Raw genomic sequence first — 21,555 nt, forward strand, 5'->3', positions numbered from 1 at the left:
ATGTAAATCTAAATCGTAATTAGCCTAAATATATTAAATATTATTTTAATTCAATCTCCAGTTGCGCAGTTAAGCTATCAAAACACCTTATGAGAATAATTAATTTTTATTTCTAGACCAAATGTTGTTGTTTTTTTAGCCTACTCTAAGTTAGAAAAACAGTTTACACTATTATAGTTTTGATTCACAGTTTTTGTACATTCTTATCCTCACTTTGTCCTTTTAAGAGCAAAGGAGCTATTTCAAGTGTACAAAATATAAATAAATAAAAAATTCACAATCAATAATAATTATTCTCTTTATAGTATACCTTAAAAATCTAGTATTTGTATGCATTACTACCAAATTGCTACTGCCACACAATTAGTATCAGATAATATTATTTGCTTCTTCACTGCCATTCACAAATCATCTACTATGGCCTCAAAGAATCCTAAAATGTCCAATCATACGTGTCCAATCATACGTGCACAAAAGCCTGCTGAAATTTCTAGTCTGGTTCTATTCATTTATTCATTTTCATTTCAGCTTAGTCTCTTCATTAAGCTGGGGTCGCCACAGCGGAATGGACCGCCAACTTATCCAGCATCATATGTTTTACGTAGCGGATGCCTTTTCTGCAACCCATCACTGGGAAACACTCATACTCTCATTCACACACTACGGACAATTTAGCTTACCCAATTCACCTGTACCGCATATCTTTGGACTTGTAGGGAAAACTAGAGCACCCAGAGGAACAGTCTGGTTCCTATTTGGATAAAACAATTTTTATGGAGCCAAGTAAAACATTATGAAAACATTTTCTGTTGATTCATTTTTATATATATATATATATATATATATATATACACTCTTAAAAGTGATGTGTTAAAAATTTACACAAAATATGTGTTAAACAGGTCGTAACACATTTTGTGTTACTTTGGACACATTGTGTGTTAATATTGTGCTTAACTGTTTACACAATGACTGTGTTAAACACATTTAAACAGTATGTTGGAATACAATGCATTTTTGCCTGTAGTCAAATGGCACTGTGTTATGAGTTTATGTAGTTTATTTATCATGATGGTAATATAAAATAAGCATTTGTGAGTATGTGGCTAAAAATTCTATATTTCGGGGTTTATACTGTGAATTTCTGCACGCGCATGCGCAGTGACGTTCTTTTTCAACTGACGCTCTCCCAGAGCTCTATCGGATAACGCACCTCTCTGCCTCAGGTGAGTGAAATTCATTAAAATTCGTCTACGATAGTATATATTTCTTCCACTCTGCGTGAGAATGTTTTGTGTTAGTTGTCCAAGAAGTTGTTTTTGTTACTTTTATTATGTTTTCATGTTTCGTACTCCTGATACACGGGACTTGGCAACTCTGTCATGTAACATTAACTTTAGCCGCGCACGCTAACGCATCTGGCGCGTCTTTTGTAAAGCTGCGTTGGCACTTGGCAGAATTGTTAATAATAAGTTACATATAAGGCGAAAGACTTACCCTAAATATGTACTGCATTTTGGTGTAAGAGTTGCCGTCACTTTAAAAAGCCTCTGCGTCTCTGACACTCGAGGTAACGCTACCAGATATAATTTATGCATTTAACGTTACGTTATTATCATAAGGTTATTTAATATATAACCTTATATGAAGCTCTGCGGCAGGAATTTAAACATAAATCCCTTGTCGTAACGTTAGTTGGGTGCTTTGTACAGACACCAAATGGCGCCGAGGTGTGAGCAAATTCATAAACAATAGCTAAAATATGAAGATCTTTAATGTACTCAATTTTGCGCGCCATTTTGTGGTACCCTACTAGTCGCATACTATTTAAAAGTGTACTTTTTATTGTCATACACAGTTACAGGTGTTTGTTTTCTCATTGTGCTGTATGAATTTCTCTCTTAGGAGATGGAAGTCGAGGAACAAATTACAGTCACTCTTAACACTTCTACACCGCGTTCTTGCAACTGTCTTCATAGACAGAAAGGAAATATGGAGAAAACTATTCACAGATGGCAATGTTGGAGATCTGATAGCCTTAGTCAAACAGGTCTCAACTATCTTTTGATTGAATATTGAAATTTGACAGATTTTCAAGTTCATTGACACTGATGTAAATGCAGGAGTAAAGGAGCTTGGCAAATTTCAAATATATTATATTGCAAGCAATACCCCGGACTCATTAGAAAGAAGTGTGCACTCATTACAGGTAAAACATTAATATATTTCTCCCTTTATATTACTATAGATAAACGTAAACATTTAAATAAATAAAATGTTTTGGCATTTCTTAGTGTCCTTTAACAGATTCAACTCAGACTGGCAACACAACTAGTTTGCTGACGCTGCTTGAAGAAAAGCCTCTTCAATCCTGAGAGAACATGAAGACTGTCAAAAAGTTGCTGTCAGTGTCCTTGTAGAGAAACATGGATTGTGAGTATGTGGTTTGTTTATTTCATGTAAGATGTATTTATTTGCAAATTAAATAAATTACATTTATTTAAATAAGTTATATATTAAAATAAATTCTACATTTAAAAAATATTTCAAATAAATACATTTAACAATTTATCCCAATCAATTCTGAAGTACCACTGTTTAGTCAATTTTTTGTTTGTCAATGTTTGTGTATAAGCAATTTATGCAACTGTATTTGTTTTTTACTTTTTTAGCTATCCTTCTGGTATAGAAAAGCTGGTACTAGCAAAAGAGATTCTGTCATTGTTCCCCTCAGGTGCCCTTTGGTGAAAATGAGGGACATGAGAATGTAAGAATGTTTTTACATTATAAACTGAATTTATTAGGAATGTGTATATAAGTTGCTCATTTATTTGACTTTCATTAGTTCTGTTTTTACATTACTAATGTCAGGAGGATTTTTTTTTTTTTGCTAGGCCATCACACAGTCGGACGGAAGCTTCAACAGAGCCAGTGGGTGTACAGTTTAAAACATCATCATTGTACACCGCAACCTTCTTCACCAAGTCCAGATGAAACCGTACCAAGTGAGTTGTTGTCTCTGATAAAGAAGATGCGACCAGACAATTTATCATCAATAAAGACTGCAATCAATCAAACCTTCAGTTACAGAAGAAGATGGATAACAACAAAATCCCTTCAAAATCTCTTGCTGAAATCTTCAAGGACTATCCCAGATTTCTTGACATGCCAGCTTTGGTAATAGACATGCTCAACTAGGACATAACTTTACACAGACATTTATTTCATAATTGTAATATTAATATTTCTTTGTTTCTGATTTCTTTCTTTCTTTAAAGATGGACATTGAATTTTCCAAGCTCACAGATAGGAACGAAGACTTGTTTATCCAGAAAAGGGAAGGGACGATAATTCCAGAACTCAAAGAAATAGCATCTTGGAGAAGAAAATTGACATCAGACTCTTACTGAAGATGGCTGACAATCAGCATGATGGTATGAGTTTCAGCCAAAATATCTGTTGCATGTGCACACTTTTCTAAAAATAGTTTAAAAGATAAAACTTAATGTAAATATTAATATTCTATTAAAGATATTAATTTCTAATATATTTTGTTTAAATTCTTATTTTGCATGTGACCTGTATCTTCACTTCAAGATGAGCTGTTAAACTGTTAAAGATCCTTATTCGTCTTCTTCCACCCACTGCCTCTGGGAGAAGTGTTGCTGGGAGTAAATGCTGTGTGACTTCTGCTGTGTCCTACCTGTTGGAGCAATTGCCGGTATAGTTTTTATTGGCTTAGCTTATGATAAATAAAATGTTTCTAATGCAGCAACATTTTCTTATGCTTTTTATTGTTTCATTCCTGAAGGCTGGTACCACCGTTACATCTTTGCTCACTGAATCCATGAAAGGGACCCTGAAGTCAGCTCAGCCGCAGTTGGTTTCTATTGGTTGTCTAGGACATGGATCCTTGTACGTGTACGTGTACTTGTAGCTGTGGCAAAGAATGACTCTTTTGCTCTTCCACTCGATCCTGAAAGCCTGACCTGTGCTGTAGACAGACTTTTCAAATTCTTCTGGCTGTGCAATCTTCAGTATCCATGCCAACTGTCTTCTGTTTTTTTTTTTTTTTTGAGTATATATATATATATATATATATATATATATATATATATGACCTTTCCTTGTCCCAGTCATCTTGCACACGATCAAAGGTCATGGAATTAATTGCTAAGGTGCAGTCTTGTACCTAATTGAAATAAGCATGTACACCTATCCAAAGTGTCTTTAAAATGATTTTGTAATTTGGCATTTAAGGGAAATGCATGCACTCTCTGATAGTCACAACCTAACTTTAATTTGTAGTCAAAATCGTTGCCCTAGAACATATCATAATTTAAATTCCTTTTTAAAACATCTCAACAGATCATTTTAAAATTAATTCATGCCCTTCTGAAGAGTCAGGACACACAGGGAAAGAGAGTTTTAAGAGTTAAGTATTTTGATGAACATATTTTTTTTCTTCAGTGTCATCAGAACAAATCGTTTTCTCTTTGCTTTGCTGCCTGGGGACTTAATAGATTACAGACCTCTAGACATTTTGTCATTTTGTGATCAGCAGTATGTATCTCCTAAATACAAAATATTGTTTTAAACATGTTAGTGATTGAAACTTTGGTAACACTTTATAATAACTACACACTATAAATCATTTATTAAGCATTAGCAAATGGTGAATTCATTAATTTGTAAAGCGTTAACTCTACATTATAAGACATTAGCGGTTTACAAATGCTGTATTCTTGACTTATAAGTAAATGTTTAATGTGCTTAATAATTGTACCTTCACACTTTGCTTCTGATTATTTTTTCACTACTAAATTAAGGACTGCGTTATTTACAAACCATTTGTATTTGAAAGTATGAATTATAAAAGTACAATTGTTAGGCACATTATAAATGTGCTTATAAGTCAAGAAAACAGCCTTTGTAGCTGTATTTAGAAACCCATTACTAATGTCTTATAATGTAGATTTAATGCTTAACAAATAGTGAATTAACTACTGTACTTGCTAATGCTTAATAAATAATTTATATTGTGTCGTTACTATAAAGGGTTACCTAAATGTTTGAAGTGTTTTGACTAGATTTGACAATGATTTATTTTGTTAAGACAAGCACCTTACATGTGGGTGAATGTATAATCAGTGTGCTATGGTTATTAATTTCTTTCACTAGAGAATAATTTTGAAAATGGATATGTTTCATACATATTTGACATTTTATTGGCATGCGTAACAGATACGAGTTCAATTTAATGAATACTTTTATAAAGTCAGTTTTTATATTATGTACAATGAATTGCTGTAAAACATTTGAATGCATTTGGGAAAATTAAATAGTATGTGAACAGTGTTTAATGTTTCCTGTGAGATTTTGTATATTGATTTTACATTTATAATATTTTTTACATTTAAAATTACAAAAAATGAATAGTAACACACAGTTGTGTTAAACACATACAAAAATAACACATCTGTGTGTCAACTTATGCTGCACATTAATGTGTTACATTTTATGACACATTTTGTGTGTTAAACTTAACTCAACATGTGTTGTCCCTGAGCACACTCAGGACATGTGTTGAAAATAACACATGTTGTGTTGTTTTCAACACATTCCTTTTTAGAGTGTATATATATATATATATATATATATATATATATATATATATATATATATATATATATAGCCAAAATAGATATTCCCTGGAAAGCTTGTTTTTGGTTGGTTGATTTATTTTTTTAATTATTCATTTATTTTTGTAACAATTTAAAGAAAACCTAAAAGCAACATTGTCATAGCCTAGAGGGGATGTTTTATTTAAACAAATAAAACTTTCCTGGCTACTCAACTGAGAAACAGACAAGTTGTGTAGGCATACGCTTTGGGATGTTCAGATACAACAGCTAAGTATTTAATTTTTCAACGCTGTTTTGTTGTACTTTTCTTTTTAGCCAATGAAAATTGGTACAAAAGAAAAAAATGTTGTTATAACTTTCAGGAAACACACTTGGTCTCTGTAATCCACTTCACATCCACTCCACTGGCCATAGCCTGAAACCCACTGAGCACAGAACAAATGTAAAAACAGAACACTGTAAAGAGAAAAGAAAAACATTAAATATATATATAATACACTTGACATATTACATTCCATGTTTGGGGAACTTTGATTCAAAAGCAACTGAAACTAAATATTAAAATAAGGTTTTGGTTAAAATAATCATACTGTAGATACTGAAAACTTAGAAGTACATTTGACTTTGTGCCTATTATGTTTATTCATTCATTTATAAATCTAGTCAATCATGAAAATGATGTAGTTATTATAAAACAACTTTAAACATAACAATAAGGATAAAGCATGGAAAATGACCGCATACAATCTATAAGTAAACGGTCCATAAGCGAAAACAATTCCATTGTCACTAAGGACAACTGCCTCTCCGTTCGGATACACGTTAACTTCACGACAGGTCAGCTATTCTGTTAAATTAATGACATTTTAGTTTGGAGTTAAAGACCCGTCTTTTCACGTGTTGTCAACAGACTGTGTTGTCACGCGGGACCTTTATTTTGAACACCCAGACGACCGTCCGTCAGCAATAACCCGGAAGCAAAGGAAAAAGTGTTTTGGATATTTTATACAAGCCTGCTCTCGTTCTCGCTTACCAAATCAGCCTTTCCCACCGGTGAGTTCTTTTTATTTTTGTGATTAATGTTAACTTACACAGGAGCATGTGATGCAGTTATTACAAACATGTTATATTTGACGTTACACCGTTTAAACATTCTCTTGTAAGCAGATAAACCGCTGTTAAGATTTAGGCCTCATCGGCTAACGTCAACCACACGAGTGTTTTGTTTTAACATTTAGTTTATTAATTCAGACATTAAGTTCAGTAATTGTTTAAGAGCAGCATAAATACATCAGAATCCCCTAACATAAACATTTTGCATACTTAGACTAAAAGCAATGTGTTTTACTCGAATGGTTGTCGAGGAGTTTGTTTTCAACACTGAATGTTTGTTGTTTGACCTTAACCCTTTGATGCACTACATAGGTCTAAAGTGCCCCGTCCTTTAAGTGTATTTTTTCTATGTCTAATTTATAGCCTGTACAGCAAAGGTTTAAATCCAAGCTAAAATTTGATAGATAAAAATATTAAAATGCAGTATGTTTATAGGCTGTTGTCAATACGCTTGTTTATATGCCAACTAATTAGTTATGGTGTTTGTGAAACTGCAGGCAATTGATGTTTGGTCTGGCCGGAAAGAATGTTGCCGAGACCATACATCTTCTCCCATAATGATGGGCCATCTAGTCATTTATTCCAGCACGTTCTACCTCACAATGTGTCCCAGCAACAAAGAATTGAAGCCCATCTGAATTCAACTAAGTGAGTATATATTTAAAAGACGATGTGCTTAAATTCTTTGTATTCAGTTGAATAATTCAGTGTCTCTTTCAGCAATTTTATTGGTCCACCAATGAATGCTCACCGCTTCATTCCCACTTACCAGTGGACACCAGTGGAGCTGTCTGATGTTGCTTGCAGTCCAAATGGACCAATGGGAAACAATAGAAAGTGAGTAGCATAGGCATGGGCCGGTATAAGTATTGTGATTTCTGCTCTAAAATATATTATTTTTAAATGTCTGGTTAAAAAAACTTTTCCCTTTTTTGAACAAAATATTTTTTATATTTAACATTTAAAATGTTTTAAAGCAGTAAACATGTCAGGCTGAATAGTTCAAATAAATCGTTGACTTCTGCTGTCTTCATTAGTTTCAAAAACACAGATTTCATTACAATTTTAAAGGGCATCTTTGGATATCTTTTCTGTTAGCGATACTGTTGTCTTAAAAACAAAAAAAAATCTTACATATATTAGCCCCTTTCACACAGTGATACCGGTAAATATCCGGAAAATTTCCGGAACGACTTTACCGGTATATTCAAAAAAGCGCTGTTCACACAGGCACGGACGTTACGGAAATTTTCCAGAAAAAAAGCATTCACACATCTATTCCAAAATACCGGTAAATTCTGACATCATTAACCAGAAATGAGCTTTAAACGGCTGCGCTTGTATTTGTAAACATTTGACTAAATTACAAACTCTTTGGATAATCAGTATTGTGAACAACTTTCGCAGGATCACTTTCGCATGTCGAGATGTTCATAATATGTGCGTGTGCAGGCGCTCACAGGCTGTTTCGCAGGCTCACGCAAAGCTTGAAGGTAAACAAACAACGGCTTATCATAAGCATCTCATCAATGATTATTTATACAGTTGGCATTAAGAAGAACATATAAACGTGATCTGACTAACTTCTAGCAGCTAAATGTGTCTGGAAAAATATTCAAAGGCTTTTATTCTCATAAACCGCGCGGACGTAAATGCATCTGACAGTTGTGATTGGCTAAAGCAGGCGTCTCACGTCAGCACGTTCTAGACGTGCACGCGCTTATTCCGTCAATCTTCCTTCTGCGTTCACACAGCGCAGCATTCCGGCAAATTGCCTGTAATGTTACAACTTCTCTTTCCGGAAAATAGCCAGAACGAATTTACCGGTATTTTCAAAAAGGACCTTTTCACACATACAACCTTTCCGGAAAATTGCCGGTAATTTTCCGGAAAGGTCTGTATGTGTGAAAGGGGCTATTGTAGGACTAAAATTTTGGTGGTTTTAAAACCTTGACTGTTTTTTCTAGAACAGCACTTATCACAAACCACTGCAATTCTTGTTTGCAATCTATTCAATCAACAGAATGGATGCTGAATGTTTTCTAATTCAAGCAACTTGTCTGTTTTTATGCTAGGAGAAGGATACAAGATAACAGTGATATTAACCTAAAGAGGCAGCGCTTCAGTTGTCCAAGTCCTCACAACCAGTCTGCTAGAAATTCCAATTTTACCTCACAGCCAGTGACAAGACCAGTGACGGGCAGAGAGGTTACATGCCCTACATGCTCATCTGCCACTTTTATACCAGGAGGCTGTGTGCCATCTTTGGGAGAGACATGCCATCAGAATGCTTTTTCACCATCATCAGTCAAAGATAAGGTGAACACAGATAAAAGCCATGAACTTTGACCTAGTCGTTGGACTTCTATTTGATGTAAAAAAAAATAAAAAATTAAATGGCAAAGTATGATGAAACATATCTATATATGTATTATTCTTTCTCCAACAGCTGAGTCAGCAGATTCTCAACTTGTTTTTTGCTTGTGAGCAGCAGTCTGATGATCTGGAGAAGAAGGAGAGCTGCCGAGCAGCGCTGCAGACTGACATACAGAAAATTTTCCCATGTACATCATTAACATGAATTATAAATTGTATTTATTTCTATTTCAGTCTTTGTGAAATCTGATCTTAATCTTAGAAGTTTCTTTTCTTTTTTGGGGGTCAAGGTGCAAAAGTCTTCTTGGGCGGCTCATCTTTGAATGGCTTTGGTAGTCGCAGCAGTGATGCTGATCTTTGTCTTGTCATTGAAGAGGGACCTGTAAGTGTATTTCTGAACAAATGCCTTGTGATTTTGTTTATTCTTTTCTGTCGTGTTTATAAAACTCTCTACATTCTTTTATTCAGGTAAACCACAGGAAAGATGCTGTGTATGTTCTTAGTCTTGTGCGAAAATTGCTTTACAAACTGTGTAAGTGTTCATCCATACCTACATCTACATTCATTTAACTTTGTAATTTTTATTCACTAATTGCTTTGCTGCTGTTTAAAGCTTACATTGAGAAGCCGCAGCTCATCAGAGCCAAAGTGCCCATTGTGAAATTCAGGGACAGAATCAGGTGCGTCTTTTGAATTATATTTGGTGTTAAAAAATGAAGAATCTATTTGAAAAGAAATTAATAGTTTAAGTTTAAGTTGGTGTGTGTTTAATTTGAGGACAATGAAAGCACTTGTGAATTAATTCTGTTTTGAAGCTAGTGTTGATCTACAGAAGGGGGGGCTTATTTGGTTATTTCCAAAATCAATTTATTTTTATTAAACCTTATATTAATTATCAATATATATATATATATATATATATATATATATATATATATATATATATATATATATATATATATATATATATATATATATATATATATATATATATATATGTTAAAATAATTGTATTTAATTGTATTACAATTTGTATTTCAAATTGTATTTTTAATATTTAAAATACCTACTGAAAAGACAAAACAGTCGTTTATAGTTACTAATATAGATACTATTGTAGCTAATAGTTACTAGTTCTATTGGATTGCGACCACTGGTGTAATTACATTTTATTAAAGATACAGCAATAGCGTCAGATGAGCAGATTGATTTTATAATACCAGATTAACTTTCTGGCACATTTACAGCACTGACATGCATAAACATTTTTTTACAAATCAACAAAGAATAAACTTTGGTCTATTGGTGTGTGTGTGTCTGTGTGTGTCTGTGTGTGTCTGTGTGTGTCTGTGTGTGCGTGTGTGTGCGTGTGTGTGCGCGTGTGTGCGCGTGTGTGCGCTTGTGTGCGCGTGTGTGTGCGCGTGTGTGTGCGCGTGTGTGCGCGTGTGTGCGCGTGTGTGCGCGTGTGCGTGTGTGTGCGTGTGCCATTGCATGCAAGGTTTCTGTATTTAAAACCACCTCAGAGGATATTGGGGGTCGCGAGTCACTGGCATTGTTATTTTAGGGGTTGCGGATTGGTGCAGCGGCAGCAATAATGCGGTCATTGAAGCGGCCCGTTGTGGTAAAGAAAGAGCTGAGCCAAAAGACAAAGCTCTCGATTTAACGGAAAATCTACGTTCCTGTTCTAACCTATGGTCATGAAATTTGTGTCTTGACCAAAAGCACAAGATTTCGGATCTTGGAAGATCTCGCGGCCAAAATGAGTTTTCTTCGCAGGGTGGCAGGATGCACCCTTATAAATATAGACTTTGGGCTGGCCTGGGAATGCCTCGGGTACCCCCTGGAGGAGCTGGAGGTAGTGTCTGGGGAGAGGGAAGTCTGGAGTTTTCTCCTAAGAATGCTTCCCCCAGGACCCGGCCCCGGATAAGCAGATGAAAATGATATGACGGTGCTTGGACATATTTTGTGACCTGTTAAGTTTCCCCAATTTTTTTTAAAGATGGCTATTATTGTGTTTTATTTTGTGTTTGGCAATCACTTGTCTGAATGTAGTTTGGCTTTTGTTTTAACTTTTAGGGCCTTTAGCTGTTATTAAGGCAGAATATCAAGCTAAAAAAAAGGTATTTTTTTGCAGCCTAAAAAATACTATTTAAATACTTTTTCAGCTTATTCAGGACAACTTGCTTTTTTTATAATGTTATTTATTATATGTATATTTATATGTTTTAACAAAAACAAACTTAGAATTGTCCACCTGTCAGGTTTTGGACCATATGGTGATGTGTGTTTGGATATAACAGTTGTTTGAGTCCACTTGGTTATTGCTGTTCATTTATTAGTTTGCTGAAAATTAGAACTGAATTTAGAAATAGTTTCAAAACAAATCTTTGCACTTAACCAACAAAATTAATTAGGTAGGCTAATGGATGTCTTTGGCGGAGTGCGTACAACACCGTTTCCTTATCCAAGAAACATCGAAAGTTAAAGTATCCTCTCACTGCAAATGCTGTTTAACTTTTCCCATTAGTGAAGCGTTTAGTTTTTCCACTTACAAAGTCCGCCATGTAAATGGCAAATGTGCCATGGTGCGACGCAACTCTTTAAGAAAATGAGAGATGAGACTCTGATTGGTTTAATGCACGTTATGCTCAAATCACACCCATAACTCATTAAGAGAATCAACAAAACCCTGTTAGACCATGCGCCAGGGCGCAGAGCGGATTTTTCCTTCCTTAAAATAGCAAAAGTAGATTCAGACACGCCCTTTATGCTTTTACGCCTAGATTGTTAAAATAGAGGCCATTATGTAAACATTTTTTTAACATTTTTTTCATCATACAGTGTTACTTGTGTCAGAAGTTTGGGTGTTTGACAATTACTTTAAATTTGATAAACAGGTAAATACTGTGGTTAAGTCCTGTTTTATCATATTCGTCTTCTTTCAAAAGTGAAGCCGTTTCTATTCCTGAAGAGGCTTGAAATAGCTGTGCATGCATCTGGACTAGACTACTGCAATTCCTTGTATGTAAATGTTCCTCAGTCCAGTGTGTCTCAGTTGCAGTTAGTTTGGAATATGGCAGCTCTGCATTTTACTGGAAAACACAAGTATGAGTCTGTTACACCATTTTTGCTATCTCACTCCACTGGCTATCAATTAAGTATAGAATCGACTTCAAAATTGTAATGCTTGTTTTTAAATTCCTTCACAATCAGGCCCCACAGTAATTAGCTGACGTTTTACAGCCCTACACCACAACCAGACCACCTAGATCTTGCCTTTTTGGCAGCAGACCCAAAACTGTGGAATAGTCTCCAGTTTTATATTATAAAACTGCCCCAACCTTGCCAGTTTTTACGTCCTTTACTAAAACTTGTTTGTTTTTTTAAATGCATTTAAAATTCCTATTATTCTGTCACTGTGCTATATGATTGTTTTATAAACTCCATGTTTACAGCTTGTTTTATTGTTTTCATGTTTGTTTTTCTTGTTTTTTATTACATTAAGCAAATTGCTTGGCTTTGGTTTTGCATATGGGGTGACACAGTGGTGCAGAAGGTAGTGCTGTTGCCTCACAGCAAGAAGGTCACTGGTTCGAGCGTCCGCTGGGTCAGTTGGCGTTTCTGTGTGGAGTTTGCATATTCACCCTGTATTTGTGTGGGTTTCCTCTGGGTGCTCCGGTTTCCCCCACAATCCAAAGACATGTGGTACAGATGAATTGGGTAGGCTAAATTGTCCATAGTGTATGTGTGTGAATGAACTGTATCGATGTTTCCCCGAGATGGGTTGCGGCTGGAAGGGCATCCGCTGTGTAAAATGTGCTGAATAAGTTCTTGTTCATTCCGGCCTGGTTCATTCCGCTGTGGCTACTCTGGACTAATAAAGGGACTAAGCGGAAAAGAAAATGAATGAATAAATGGTTTCACATATATTATGCAAAAATAACTTTTAAGCAAAGTTTTGTGACAACAGTGTGTGATTATAGCCAGCCATTAGTGGTAAAAACTTGTTAAAATCTTATTTATATAATCACACTTTATAAAACAGTCAGTAGAAAAACTTTGATTGACATTCTCCATGTGTTCATGTCATCAGAGGGGGGGAGTCCCAGTCGTTAGTGACAATCTTTCCCTCTTTAGCATAAATAGCCCTGAGCGAGAATCAAACATAAAAGGGGAGTTTCAAACACACTACTTATTTTACATGTTGTAAAAAGGGGCATGAAAGGTCTCCTTTAAATTGTGCTATATACATAGCATTCTATTTTACTTGTATAATTGTATTATTATAAATGTTTTCTGTGTATAAAAGCATGATTTTACAATGGTTTTTAAATTGTAAGTTGTTTTGAATATTGTTAAAAATTTTGCTTTGCCCTCGCAGCAATCAACTACAATCAAATTGCATTAAAAGAGAAGGCAGTTCTTTAGAACTGTAATAATATTTAACTGTATTTTTAGCTTTTATTTTTGTTCAAATGGTGATCCCAACATTTTCACATCTTGTGACTAAAACCTGCAGTGTAAAAAACAAGTCTAAAAGTAGAAGGCAAACAAGTTTAATTGCTTATTGTGTCGACTGCAACAAAATAACTTTACAGAAGCTAACCTTAATTTTTAATTTTTTTTTTTGTTTTTTGCATACCAGTGGAGTGGAGTTTGATTTGAACTTTAACAACACTGTTGGGATCAGAAACACCTTCTTACTGCGGACCTACGCCTTTGGTAATATAAGAAAAGTTCATAGTTATGTATCTAGTAATGTCTTTTGCAAAATTAAATGTATAATTTTTTTTATATACTTATCTTTCAGTTGAAAAACGTGTTCGTCCATTAGTCCTTGTAATAAAGAAATGGGCAAATCACCACTGCATCAATGATGCCAGCCGAGGAACGCTTAGCAGCTATACACTGGTTCTTATGGTCCTACATTACCTTCAGAGTAAGTCCTTTTTCTAAAATGTTGGGTTAAGATCTAATGTACAAAAAAAAATTATTAATATATGTTTGTTTCAACATCAGCTCTTCCTGAACCAGTCATCCCATGCCTTCAAAGAGATTACCCTGTAAGCAGATTTTCAAATATACTAATGAATTGCACGTAAAAGTTTTTTTACATATTTAATTATTGCTAAAACTACCTCCTGCAGACTTGCTTTGACCCTAAGATGGACATTCATCTTGTGCCAAGCGGACCAAGCGATATACCTGCTTTTGTATCTAGAAATCAGTCGTCATTGGGAGACTTGTTCCTAGGTTTCCTGAGATACTACGCCACTGTTTTCAAGTAAGTCTCATTATTGATATTGTTGCACACATTGTTGGCATTGATTAAACCCTATATTTAAAGCAAAGCGAGAAAACATTTTACAAATAATTGAGCCAAGTAAATTAATAAATGCATGTTATAACTACACTACCTGACAGAAGTATTGTTGTTGATCCCAATTGTGAGAGCAACAAATAATAACTTCGCTTCTAGTTGGTCATTTGGAAAAGTGGCAGAAGGTGGACAAATACTGCAGAAGACCTATTGGAACCCCCATGGACCCAAGATTCTCACACAAATCAGTCAAGTTTGGTAAAGGAAAAATTATGGTTTGGGGTTACGTTCAGCATGGGGGCATGCAAGATCTGCAAAGTGTATGACAACAGCAACAGCCTGAGGTATCAAGACATTTGTGCTGCCCATTACATTTACAAACCACAGGAGAGGGCAAATTCTTCGACAGGATAGCTCTCCTTCTCATACTTCAGCCTCCATCAAAGTTTCAGAAAGCAAAGAAGGTCAAGGTGCTCCAGGATTGGCCAGCTCAGTCACCAGACATGAACAGTTTATTGAGTATGTCTGGGGTAAGAAGGAGGAGAAAGATGAATCCAAAGAATTTTAATGAACTCTGGGATTCCTGTAAGAAAGCTTTCTTTGCCACTTTATTAATACATTATTTGAGTTATTGCAGAGATGCATGGATGCAGTCCTCCAAGCTCATGGGAGTCATACAAAATATTCATTCTTTTTCCACTTCACCATGACTTTATATTCTATACTGGACATTATTTCTGTCATTATAACTGACCAGACTTTTGTCTAAGCAAAGTCAGATCTTACTGTCCTAATTAAATAATTAGAAATCAAGTCATGATCATATTTCATTTTGGTAAAATAAGCATAATCTAGAAGACTTTCATATAAGCCACTTCTAATACCAAATGATCAACTCGAACTCAAGTTATTATTTGTTGTTCCTAAAACTTAATTTCAGGTCACTCTGTTTTGATGGGTTCTAAAGTTCAACACTCTGTTCATTCTCTCAATATGGAAATAGATTTTTAATAATACACTCAAGAAATAACTTTTGTTGCTTGTTTCAACTCATTTTAAATAAGCAGTTTGAACAACACAATTTTTACAATTTTAGGGGGACAAATTCATTTTTTATGTCCGTTCCGATTTGATCCTTGAGTTTGTTAATCATTTGTATGTTCTTTTGTTGAAAGTAACTTATTTTAAAAACAGCCATGTTTAATAGCAGAATAATAATGTGCAGGAACAACTACATCACCCATGATGCCATGCAGAATATTTCACCAATCAGAGTTGCAGGCAGCAAAGTGCACCTTTAGCTCCACCCACTGCCATGAACCGAAGCGAATGTCATAATGGAGTAGGGCATTCTACACTCACTAAATACTTGCATGTAAATGCATATTTTGCAGTAAAGGTGAAAGATGTTTCTATAGAATAAACCAAACACTTTAAATTAATAGTTCTGTATTTCTCCTCCTGATTCATGGTATGCTAGTTCTTTCCATCATTAAAGACACAGACCTTGTAGCAGGCTGGTTTGGTTCATGGTTTTTGTTTTTAATCCCCTAAGGGTAAAATTCATCCTGACCCAAAAAGGGGGCAAGCACTAATGCACTCTGTTGTATTATTGCACTACACATTTAATCAAATCTGTCCAGTTTTTTTTTTTTCCCCTGCTCACACGGCAGGTTAGAATCACCTGTGATAAGATAGAGGCCAGTGTTGTTAACAAAAACTAACCTGACTGTAAACCACCTGCAAGGCTCCTGTTTCATGTCAAACTGCCAGATTGACAGGAGCAGGTGAAGCTCTGGCTCTGTGTGTGTGTGTGTGTGTGTGTGTCAGGCTCTGGTCCAGATGGCCTGCTCTAATGCTCACAACACTGGATATGTGCATATGCTTCTTTAAATAAACAAGTCTGAATGAATGCATTTACAAGCACATCTTTACAGTTCAATGTTTTTGTTGTTATAGATGGGACAAGCAAGTGATCTCTGTGCGGATGGCAAGAACCCTGCCCAAAAGCAATTGCAAAGAATGGAAAGACAAGTTCATCTGTGTAGAAGGTAAACAGGCACTGTTTGTTTATACATTGTGCATGAATAAAGGGCCTTTCTCACTAAGAATGCTAAGTTTTAGATGATAATAACTCTTTTAAATACCAGTGAACAGTAGCTACATTTCCATCCACCTATTAGGGGTGGGCGGTACACCGGTGTCATAGTCATTACCGGTGTGACATTGATTCATGGATTTTCTAATACCGTCAATACCATAATAAATCAATTATATGCACCCGAAATTTAAGCTATGTGACCCCATAACATATTTGGGAGCATGTGTGCGACTGCATATAATGGTTGTAGCACGACCTGTTTTGATTTTGTTTAAAAACGTAATAAATGAATCGCTCTTCCCTGCCACTATATTGGTTCATATTAGCTGTCGATCACTGAAGGCTTTCTGCTGTCAGATGACAGGGAGCTTTTGTGACCGCCGGGAAGGCAAGCGGTTGAAGAGTGAAAAGTACACAGGTTTGCAAACCCCACCTAGTTATAATAATAATAATAATAATAATAATAATAATAATAAAGGCGCAGATGAGAGCGATCATGACATGTTGTGAATATTGATCCGCCAGCTGAGACCAATCGAGTCTCTGAGAACTCGAGTTTTTGGAGAAAGGGCCCGAATCTCAATGGGTTGCATTCACTGCATGCTCAGCGCAAATGTTCGCTAAATGTAAAACCTAATACTGTACACATCATCGCTAAAGAAGCTCGCATTTACTAAGTTTACACTGTAACTGCGGCTAATTCCAAAAAGCGGTATTGCGCCGGTGGTCATCGCGAGAATTCTGCTCTGCCTGCACATATATTGGGTCGGCTGACTCGCCTGCTTTCCACAAACAGAAAAATGAACATCAGCTCTTAACGAGACTGAGCATTTAAAAGGAAAACAAAACCTTTAAAGAGTAGCAGAAGAATTTCCTACTTTCTTTATCTTTCTTGATATGTATATTATTCTGCCATTTAGTTACTGATGACTGTTTTGCAGCTTTCAGCATTGAATTGAATGATTTATTATAGTCTTTCATTTGTTTTGTCGCAGAAATATTATTTATTAAATTGACATGCATATAAAAACAATAGTCTAAAATTAATATTTCTTACTCCAATGCTTCATTTTTGTTTGATGCAAACCAAAAATTTATTTTTTATAAAGTAAAAGACTTTTTATAGCACATAACTCGCATTCAAGCACATTCTATAGGCAGCATTATAATGAGAAATGTAATTCATTGTTACTATTATTGTCATTTTCATCATCATTAATATACTATAATTGTTATTTTGGAATAATTGCACACAAATATCAATGTCATCTCAGCATTAGTTAAATAGTTGTTTCTGGTTTTTGTTAGTCCTAATTGATGTTGTTTTAAAATACAATAAATTCATTAAAATACAATTTACAGTGGTGCTCATTCATTTTTGGTGGGTGCTACCAAATTTTTTTCTGGTGCTCTTAAATTCTTTTTGGTGTTCTTTAGGTTTTTGCAAAATAAATATGTTGAGAATGTACAATACTCTCCCCTGTCACTTTTTGATGAAGATACCCACCATTTACTTATTATATTATAAAAATATTAACTTTATTCACATACTAAAGGGACAGGACAGTCTACTCCTCCCAAAATGTACCAAAAAAAAAGCTTATTATAATACGTGATATTATACCGTCACCGTTCAAAAGATGAAAAATACCCTGATATTAATTTCAGGTCATATCGCCCATACCACCTATTTTATGTGCATTTTGAATATGTGCATTAAAAATGGTTGATGGAAACGCCATGATGTGCATACATTTTTTAATGTGCATTAAAAAAACATGCACAAAACTAAGTAGTATAAACTTTATTCGTTAAGAAAAGATGCGCATGAACTACGATGGAAACACTTTTACCAAACAAATTGCAGTATGTGTATTAAGAAAAGGTCATGTGATTTTGTTATAAGAGATCATGTGATGATAAAAATAATGGACAAACCAGCAGGCTGAGCACATTGTAAAACATCGGAAATGTTTTGGTTATTCTAAAATGCCTTAACCGTTTCAGTATTAGTGTTATTATATAATTAATGACTTCCAGAATTGTTCAGAGTGTCTGTGCTCTGTCTCACGCCTTTAAACGCCACCACATGTTCATTGTGTGTCGGCACTGTGTTCTGAGGCACAAGTCATTTATTAAATAAAGAAAAGATTGACGCAGCTTCTCCCACCGCATTAGATTCTGTTTTTACTTTTGATGTTTGGTGCCAGTTAATCAAGAAGTGACGATTTTGTTTTCTTTGGCTCGTTGGATAGAAATGCTGCTTTATCCGCATGTCTTTGATGCAATATTCCATTTTTGTGCATAAAGTTAGTTCACAATTTTGGATGGAAACGTAGCTAGTAACATATATTTTTTTTTTTTTTTGTACATTGCTCTGCCACTTAGGATATTTACATTCTTTAAAGTTGTGCCATTAAATGAACATATGGATAGCTGAATTATAAGAGTTTAGTATATGACTTCCCAAGTCTCAGACAACATTTAATTGGCCATAATGTTTCCTAGTGAGATTACAAAAAAAATTCTAGGGCTTTCAATGTTTTGGGGTGAATATTAAAATACATAAAAAATATTTTGATTTCACAGATTATTTAGGCAATATTCTGTTTTCTTGATCTTCTGTCTGCTATAATATTAAAAATGTTTTGTCTATTTAATTTGTAAACATTTTTAATTTGTACTTTTTATAATTTTTTTTACACCTTGACAATTGTAAATATATATTTTAACCTTAATTCAGCCATGATGAAACATTAGCTAAATATATGTGGGGGTGAGAAAAACAAACAAACAAACAAACAGCACAAATGTGTTGTGTATTTGCTCTACAGCCAAGTGCTTCATTCTGCTTCGGACAAGAATATAAATTTCAGTGCATCTTGTGTGCACTTAAGTCTCTGATGTTGAGACTTATGTTGTCAAAATGCAACTTAATATTAATTTAAGGTGCAATTAAAACAGATTGAATGGGTGGTTAATTTGTGATTAATTGTGAGTTAACTCATGGTTAACATGCATTTAAATGCATTTTTTTTTTACATTATCAATTCACAGCTCTACATTTTCCTTATTTTTACATTTTATTTATTTATAACTTCTTAATTATTTTAATAAAAAAAAGTGTATCCACCTGCTTGAAAATGAGAATTTGTCTTTTGTTTTAGAACCATTTAATCGTACCAACACAGCCAGAGCCGTCCATGAGAGAATGAAGTTTGAAGCCATTAAAGCTGCATTCATTGAGGTAAGTCCAAGACTTCCTTGGATCATTATTTAAATAAATCTATATTTGTTTAATTTATATAAACATGTATATTTAAAGAAGTTTTATGTTCTTTTTTGACAATTTAATTAAAATGAGCATCTTACTGCAATGATGTACCATGTAATGTCATTTTATAAAAATTTCCATCAGTGAAACCAGTAATAAGCTGGTATGTACATTTGAAGTCAGAATTCTTAGCCCACATGTGTATATTTTTTTTTCTTTTTTAAATATTACCCAAATTATGTTTTTATAGAGCAAGGACATTTTCACAGTATGTCTGATAATATTTTTTCTTCTGGAGAAAGTCTTACTTGTTTTATTTTGGCTAGAATAAAAGCAGTTTTCAATTTTTTTAAAATCCATTTTATGGTCAAAATTGTTAGCCCCTTTAAGCTATATTTATTTCTTCGATAGTCTATAGAACAAACCATCGTTATACAATAACTTCCCTAATTACCCTAACCTGCCTAGTTAACCTAATTAACCTAGTTAAGCATTTAAATGTCACTTTAAGTTGTATAGAAGTGTCTTGAAAAAAATATCTAGTCGTCAAATATTAATTACTGTCATCATAGCAAAGATTAACTAAATCAGTTATTAGAAAAGAGTTATTAAAATTATTGTTTAGAAATGTGTAGAAAAAAAAATCTCCTCTTTGTTAAACAGAATTTGGGGAAAGAAATAAACCAGGGCAAATAATTAAGGGGGCTAATAATTCTGTCTTCGACTCTATATGGGTCATATGATAAAAACATTATTCCACTACATTAAAAAAGCATTCTCATACAGAGTTAATTCTTTCAAGGAGGAATAAGCAAAGTGGAAACTTTCCACAGAACAACTGGATTGTAAAGTATTCCTCCAATCTCAAATGTGACCATGTATTGTTTATTTACAGTCCTACCGGCTTCTGCAGCTCAGAAAAGATCTCAACTTCATCCTGCCCAAGAGCAAACAGATGGCAAGACCTCAAACTGCCCCCAGATAAATCGCAATGGATTAAACCTGGAGTTTTCAGTTGCTTTTTGTACATTGTGAAAAGAACAGCGTTACCTGTTACAAAAAGCGTTTGGGTGTGTTGGACCTTTGGGAATGTGTTGAAGCAAATCCACTGAGCTGACAAGGGTTGTAATCTGGTCATCTCTGAGCATGAGTATGTGTGAAATGTTCATGTAACATCAGACACTAAGCAATATCTTTTGCCCATATGGTATGCAGTTAGCAGGAGATGGACACTAGTTTGCTGTTGCAAAAAGAGGGATTTTGGGGGTTTATTAGCCAATATAACCCTTTTCCTGAAATCATAGTAAAACGGCAACATGAAAAATCCATCAATCTTTCTTTAAACAGACAAAGTTCCTGTTAATTTTCATTAAAAATAAAAAATGGTAAATACAAATGTTTTTCTGGCAGATGAATTTTACCTGAACATTTTCAGTGATCGGTTTTCTATTTGTTTTGTCATGTTTTGTACAGTCTTTTAAGTGTTTATTTAAATGAATAAAATGTTACAATGGAATTATATTTATTTATTTATTTTTGTCTTCTGTTAGCTTTTGTTCATATATATATTGTTGCAGATTTATGTAGAAAGGGAGCTTTTAGATAAAAGAAGTGATAAAATGTCTGGTAAAATTGATGTAATGATTAAGTTTAATGTGTTCAAAGTTTGCTGTCACATCGAGTCCAACAAAATGTGCTTATTACTATGCTATTTTGAGTTTACATC

General features: G+C 34.4%; 1 protein-coding gene and 1 long non-coding RNA gene across 4 annotated transcripts; both read left to right on the forward strand.

The window, feature by feature from the left end:
- Positions 1–1,169: 1,169 nt before the first annotated feature.
- On the forward strand, positions 1,170–5,358 carry LOC101886347 (uncharacterized). 2 transcript variants are annotated; one of them, XR_012406353.1, is made up of 10 exons: positions 1,170–1,226; positions 1,906–2,050; positions 2,124–2,209; positions 2,295–2,437; positions 2,673–2,767; positions 2,895–3,005; positions 3,085–3,177; positions 3,279–3,434; positions 3,598–3,721; positions 3,812–5,358. It is a non-coding gene; the product is annotated as an uncharacterized lncRNA (long non-coding RNA). The 2 variants fall into 2 exon arrangements; XR_012406352.1 differs by having other exon boundaries at positions 2,295–2,433.
- Positions 5,359–6,607: 1,249 nt separating this feature from the next.
- On the forward strand, positions 6,608–21,350 carry tent2 (terminal nucleotidyltransferase 2). Of its 2 annotated transcripts, none has more exons than XM_021476157.3 (15): positions 6,608–6,698; positions 7,256–7,406; positions 7,479–7,595; positions 8,834–9,077; positions 9,250–9,322; positions 9,425–9,516; positions 9,603–9,666; positions 9,748–9,814; positions 13,780–13,856; positions 13,945–14,073; positions 14,154–14,197; positions 14,282–14,418; positions 16,414–16,505; positions 19,723–19,802; positions 20,725–21,350. In XM_021476157.3, exons 2-15 carry the CDS (start codon positions 7,285–7,287, stop codon positions 20,812–20,814), a joined length of 1,428 nt encoding a protein of 475 aa, XP_021331832.2. In that variant the 5' UTR covers positions 6,608–6,698; positions 7,256–7,284; the 3' UTR covers positions 20,815–21,350.
- The last annotated feature ends 205 nt before the right edge of the window (positions 21,351–21,555 follow it).

Source organism: Danio rerio, chromosome 5 (assembly GCF_049306965.1).
Source record: "Danio rerio strain Tuebingen ecotype United States chromosome 5, GRCz12tu, whole genome shotgun sequence".
Taxonomy (NCBI): domain Eukaryota; kingdom Metazoa; phylum Chordata; class Actinopteri; order Cypriniformes; family Danionidae; genus Danio; species Danio rerio.